Source organism: Arthrobotrys flagrans (genome assembly GCF_004000055.1).
Source record: "Arthrobotrys flagrans strain CBS H-5679 chromosome Unknown unitig_0, whole genome shotgun sequence".
Lineage (NCBI taxonomy): Eukaryota > Fungi > Ascomycota > Orbiliomycetes > Orbiliales > Orbiliaceae > Arthrobotrys > Arthrobotrys flagrans.
The window spans coordinates 8,321,785-8,328,709 of NW_027137550.1; the positions used below are offsets into that span (position 1 = coordinate 8,321,785).

The 6,925-nt window shown below is 33.4% G+C and overlaps 1 protein-coding gene across 1 annotated transcript; it reads right to left on the reverse strand.

Moving 5' to 3' along the window:
* Window positions 1–3,816: 3,816 nt before the first annotated feature.
* Window positions 3,817–4,161, reverse strand: DFL_005410 (uncharacterized protein; the record flags this gene model as incomplete). Its single annotated transcript, XM_067634668.1, has 1 exon — window positions 3,817–4,161. One exon carries the CDS (start codon window positions 4,159–4,161, stop codon window positions 3,817–3,819), a length of 345 nt encoding a protein of 114 aa, XP_067492713.1.
* Window positions 4,162–6,925: the final 2,764 nt, after the last annotated feature.

Here is a 6,925-nt window from a genome sequence, read left to right on the forward strand (position 1 = left end):
TGTGGAGGTACAAGTTACCTAGAAGAACGCTACTTTATTAAGCATCTAGAACTTAGACTTCCAAATTAGAAAATTAAAAAGAACGTTTCTTTTTATTCTATAGTTTTTGAACTTTGTAACGTAACAACAGTATACAAAGCCAATATCAAAAAAAATACCTGTAAAGATGCTTCTAGAGAATTATGGCATATAGACTCAGATATAAATAACTAAATCTATAAGAATTACAATTTACTTATACTTAAAACCTACGTCTCTTTCGATATAGAGAGAAAGATAAAGTTAAAAAATAATTCAATTATACTCGCTTAAAAATACGGAACTCTTATTATAGAAATTGATACTACTATCTTAAAGGTACACGATATATTATATACGCTTTAAATAGCTCTAAACCTATATTCTGTTAAAAAACTATAGAAAAAAGGAATAGGCGTATATTTTACGCTTTAGAGTAATATTCTTAAAAAAGACAGTTTTATTATAGCACAGTTAATTTTTGATAAAGAAATAGGCTTTTATGTACTGAAAAGTAGTAATAAATACTGCGTACTTGAGAAGATATAAGATAGATCCTTTATTTTAGAGACTATAGCGCTATTAGTGTATCGAGTAATTACAAATCATACTTTTTTAACTGAAGTTACGAAATTATTAAAATGGTATAGGAAACTGAGTTATGCCGATTAGAGAATAATTCGCAGAAGTATGGTTCGAACTAAGATTGAAGTACCTTCTGAGAAGCAGAGGAATCTAACTTACGAGCTATACTTCTTATTTAAAATTAATATACGTTTAAATTTAAATTTTGCTACTTTTAAGAAGTCACATCCCTTAGAACGTATATACATAGATATAGTGGGGCTATTTATAACAGCTTTACTGCATAAATGTTATTTGAATCCTACAGCTAAGTTATATTAATAAGTAAGATATGCGCTTATAATTGTAGACGAGGTTATCCACTATAAATGGATAAGATTATTTACAAGTCGTTCAAAATACCGAGTACGTTTTATTTAATTCGTAACGATAATAGAACATAAATATGATCGATAATTCAGAGTAATGACTGTACGCTTCGATAATGCAAAAGAATTTATATAAAAAAAAGTACAAATTTTTTGCACAGAATACGGTATCGAAATTAAATCTTTCGCCTTATACGCACATGAGCAGAACGATACAACTAAGAGAGTAATACAGACGCTACAAAAACTTATTGCTGTAATTTTAATAAAATCTAGCTTATCAGAAGTATTCTAGCTAAAAACTTTATCTACAGCCTACTTCACAAGTAATAGACTAGTACCCCCTAAGCAGAAAAGAGAATAGACGTCTAAATCTTTAAAAGAATAGCTTAATAGAAACTTTATCAATTATACTTATATACACCTATTTAGCTATCTGGTATATATTATAGTACCTAAAAAGAAACGCAAGAAGATTCTCAGCCAGCATAGAGTATAGAAAAGTATATTTCTGGGATATACTCATACCTTAAAATAGTATAGAGTTTAGAATATCTTAAAGAAGTATGTTTCTATAGTTAAAGACGTAATATTCATCGATAGCTCTACTCCTGTACGAGAAAGCTATAAAGTATACTTCCTAGATTCTAGTTATTGGAAGAAGCCATACGTTGCTTTAGCTTTATTAGTACCTATACTTCCTAATCCGCAGAATATAGAGCTACAAGACAAGTTTAACGTTAGAGAGATATACGACGATAACTAACGGCATATCGATACTATATTACTGGAAGGCCAACCTGCTAAAAAGCCAAATTTTATAGTAATAGTTAATACTCTACCTGCTTAACAGCAAGAAAAGCCAGATAACCTAATAATTATAGACGAAACAATCGACGATAAAACTGCTAAAACTGGACAGATAGAAAAACAGGCCGCGTTATAACGTAGTAAAAGATTAAGAGAGATAGAGAAGGCACGTACGTTACGTACTACGATTACTTAATCCTCTAAAGTTAGATACTTACAGTATGTAAGGGTTATCGAGGTTACTGTTTTTGTAACTGTAGAAAATGCCTTAATTAATCTCGATCTATTATAATCTTATGATGAAGCTATAGTTAATAAAGAGAAAGAAAGCTGACTAGTTATAATTTAAAAAGAAATAAAATCGCTTATTGATAATAAGATATAAACTGCGCTTTCAGAGGTACCGTATGGTATTAAATTAATAAATACGCGCTAAGTCTTTACTAGAAAGCGTACAGATTCGAGAATATTACATAAAGCTAGATTAATAGTAAAAGGCTACGAATAGCGCTATAGCATTTATTATATAAAAATGTATATGCCAGTTGTTAATTTATGTATCGTACGAGTTTTACTGATGATTGCTGCGATTCTAAATTTAGAAGTTTACTAGCTAAATGTTAAAACAGCGTTTCTAAATGTTTCTCTATTTTTACAGAAGAGAACACTTATCGCTCTATTAACAGGTTATAAAGCGCTAATTAGAGTTGTGGTACTGCTTTTACTAAAGTTATTATATGACCTGAAATAGGCTCCATACTTGTGAAACGAAGACTTGAATAATACGCTTACAGGCGAAGAGTTTCCATACAAAATAACAAAAAGCGAAGTAGATGAATACCTGTACTTTTGTAAAGATATAATTATAGTCATATACGTTGATAACTTCTTAATCTTCTTAAAAAATATAACTATGATACAGCAGACGAAAACGTATTTGATGAAAATGTACGAAATTAAGAATATAAGTGAAGTTAAACGGTTTTTAAATCTATGAATACGAAGAAATCATACTTTTAGAACATTATAAATAGATTAAGAAGAATATTGTAAAAACATTCTAAATTGTTTTAGCATGCTTAACAGCAAGTCAAAACAGACCTCTATAAATCCTGGCGTATGATTATCGAAGAATACTTTTTAGCCTGTATTTAACGAAAAAGATCACGAAATCTACCGAAATATAATTGGTTTGTTAAATTACGCTGTACAAGATAGCCGACCTGACTTAGCATATACGATTATAAAGTTAGGGTAATATGCCCATGCGCCTACGGAGGAACATTGGAAAGTAGTAATATGGGCTTACTAGTACCTGTCTGCTACTTACAGGTAGTCACTCTATTATAACAGCAAAATGGTCGATGAGAAGGATCTACCTCTACTGCTAGAGGGGTATAGTGATTCAGATTGGGCATAAACCTATGGGCCAGAGGATATTGCACGAAAGTCAACGTCTGGCTACGTGTACCTACTGGGAGGTAGCATTATTTCATGGAGCAGTAAACTGCAATCGGAATTTGGCTTCGGAAGCTGTTATCCTCAATCCTCGAATCGCTTCAACCGCAGACAACGCTCCCTCTACCCCCTACGGTTCTGTACATGGACAATACTGCCGCCATAACCGTAAACACAACAGGTGGCAACCAACAGAAGACAAAGCATTATGATCTGCAATACTTCTGGATTAAAGAAAAGATAAGGAATAGCACCTTCAGATTAGAGCATCGTGGCTCCAAGGAGTTACTGGCGGATGCGTTGACTAAGTCCCTACCGGCCAGCTCGCACAACTATCATTTTACGCGCATAGGCTTACTCGATTAAAAGAATGAGAATATTATTTTGCTTTATATTGCATAAAATCTCAGATAAGACGAACAGCCGCGCAGAATAAACGAACGAAGGATAAGGCCCTCAAGGCACTAAGGCGAAAAGGCTACGCCTCCAGCGGCAGCGTCTTTCGCTTACACATAATTTTACATTCTAAATTTATTTTAAATTAGCTGACGTACCGTCTAGGAATTAGAGCTATAACCTACGCATCCACACGGCCGCGTAAATGGGCCAATTCCGTCATCACATCCTGCAAAGTAAGCAGGGGAGCTGCACCGCCCAAAATACTTCGTACCGCGTCAACCGCAGCGATAACCTGAGCATGTGTAGCACCCCCATCTACTGCTCCTCCAGCGCCACCAGCTCCACCAGCTCCACCACCTGCACCTCCTCCGTGCGCTGCTAGAGCCGCATTGGCAGCTGCCAGTGCTGTATTAGAAGCAGTTAAGGCTGCATTAGCTGTAGTCAAAGCTGCGTTAACTACAGCCAGCTGGTTCTGCAGGTCCCGTACGTCTAGGTTGGCAGAAAGGTGGGTAAGCTGGGACATAGGCGTGCCGTCTGCCAATATTAGCCCCCATACCGCTCCAGCGACAATACAGTCATTTGATAACGATGGAGGGCCACCAAGAGCTACGCCATAGAGGGCATTTGGCGTATTAGTGCTATACTTATGCGCCTGTAGAGCCGCAGTCTAATATATGACAGAATCTCCAAAAACGATTATAAGCGCTGGCGGATTACAGACGACAAAACTGCGTCCCGGTCCAGAAGCGCGAGGAGCCTTAACGCTCCGTGTTTAATACAAATTAACATCTACCTCTCAAACGCATAGGATTACAGAACTTACACCACGTACACAAAGAATTTACCTTTGTATAGGAACTGCACTTATTACTGCGCGTATTTGAAGATACAATACACAGATAACCGTCATCGAAGCACCGCTGACAAGATACGGCACAAATATATGATACCAGATTGGCGAGAATAGCGTTCGCACGAGCAAGATGACTGGCAACAGCAGCAGACATAATAATGCTATAAGGCTATAAAGGTATAAAATAATATAATAGTAATAATGAAGCTGGGGCTATGAACGAAGCTGAAAATATGAAAGAATGGAAAGCAAACAAGGCGAATGACAGTCAGTTAAGTACTTCTTTTTCTTCAAAATAGCTCCAGATGTCTACACTAATTTTAGAGCCGTACAGCATGGTTCTAAGCTAGGGATGTGGTATAAAATCTGGTAAATTGCATAACTGCAATAGACGTCTCTACAGCTCCAGAGCTACGTATATTCTAGATTATGATTTTAGAGCCATAAAGATTCCCATATGCAACAGTATGCACGGTGATTTACAACTATTCGCTGCAAAGCATGAATCTGCATTAATATAACAAGCGCCAGTAAGCGTACAGCCTAATCCAACATTCGTACGAAACAGTTGGTTCTATAGGCCACTATGGCAATTATGTTATTATAAGACGTTAAAGCATATTGTTGTAAACGCAACGATTCTATACTCTATAATTAAGAAATTACGCGCCTCTTATAACTAAGTGGCTTCATACTACGAGCTGCGCAAGCACTACGATTAGATGAAACTACAACAGATTAAATACAATAAGGCATTGAGGTTACTACGACTTGTACCGTAGATTCTGCTAAATTATAATTATGCGAAGTTACAAAACACATCGTAATACAGTGATTCTTACCGTCTACGCCTCATATACGAGCTGGGGTGTTGCGATATACCATATAAGGCGTAATACTGGGTCTATACGTACCGCTCTATAAATACAGGCGGATCTACGATGTGTTGGGATCTAGACGATCGATCATCAATCATACATATACAGACCTACATACTTTCCAGCGTACTTACGAGCTGTAGAACCATTAACAAAAACTTTTCTTAATCGTAAAATCATCTTCGTGGGTGGAAACCGTTAAGATAAAGAAAAGAGTATATATTTTATAAAAACTTTAAGCTTATTATAATTGCGTACTTCTAGTGTTTAAGTTTCGCTAAAAATTTAGTTAAATCGTCTGCTCATCAGGAAAAAAACATGTTTTCATCCTGCCATTTTAGTAGGGGAGTTTCCATCGCGCTCCATCCTGTGCTATCTCAGTATTTTTAAGCTATATAATTGGTTTAAAATTCGCTTATTTTTGTTGTGGTTTTTCTTGAATCAATTATATAGCAGAAAAAACCGCGATGGAAACCCCCCTGCTAGAATGGCAGGATGAAAACATGTTTTTTTCCTGATGAACGTGCAGTTTGGTTCTTATGAGATATTTGATTAAAAAGTTTAATGTTTATTATGATTTTTTTAACTGTATTTTTATTATCTCAAATAGTTGTATACAGTGTCTTCGTAGATCCGAATAAGACGCGTTTAATGGAGATTATTTTTGAGATGGAAACCGTTCCTTAGAATGTAAATTATTTTTTAAAATAAAGATTAAGTTGAAATAGAATTAAAATAAAAATGAAATATATTAAAATAAAATGAAGATTAAAATGAAATTAAAATTAGAATAAAATAAAATAAAATAAAGTTAAGATTAAAATAGAATTAAAATTAGAATTAAAAAGAATAGAGTAAAATAGAATAAAATGAAATAAAATTGAAGTTAAAATAGAATTAAAATTAAATAGAATAAAATAAAATAAAGTTTTAGTTAAAATAAAAATAGAAATAAAATAAAATAAAATATAATAGAGTGGAGTAGAGTAGAGTGGAATAACATCAGGAAAAAAACATGTTTCCATTCTGCCATTCTAGCAGAGGGGTTTCCATCGCGGTTTTTTCTGCTATGTGATTGGTTCAAGAAAAACCACAACAAAAATAAGCGAATTTTAAACCAATTATATAGCTTAAAAATACTGAGATGGCACAGGATGGAGCGCGATGGAAACTCCCCTGCTAGAATGGCAGGATGGAAACATGTTTTTTTCCTGATGAAGATTTAAAATAAATTAAAATTAAAATAAATAAAAAATTAGAATTAGAATAGAATAAATTAAATTAAAATTAAAATATAATGAAAATAAAAGAAAGTTAAAATTGAAATAAAATTGAAATTGAAATGAAAGAAAATAAAATTAAAGTTAAAAAATAGAGTAGAGTTAAAGTTGAAATAGAATAAAATAAAAATAAAATTAGAATAAAATTAAAGTTAGAATAAAGTTAAAATAAATAGAAATAAAATAGAAATAAAATAGAAATAAAATAAAATAAAATAGAATAAAATAGAATTAAAAATAAAAATAAAAATAAAATAAAATTAGAATTGGAATTAA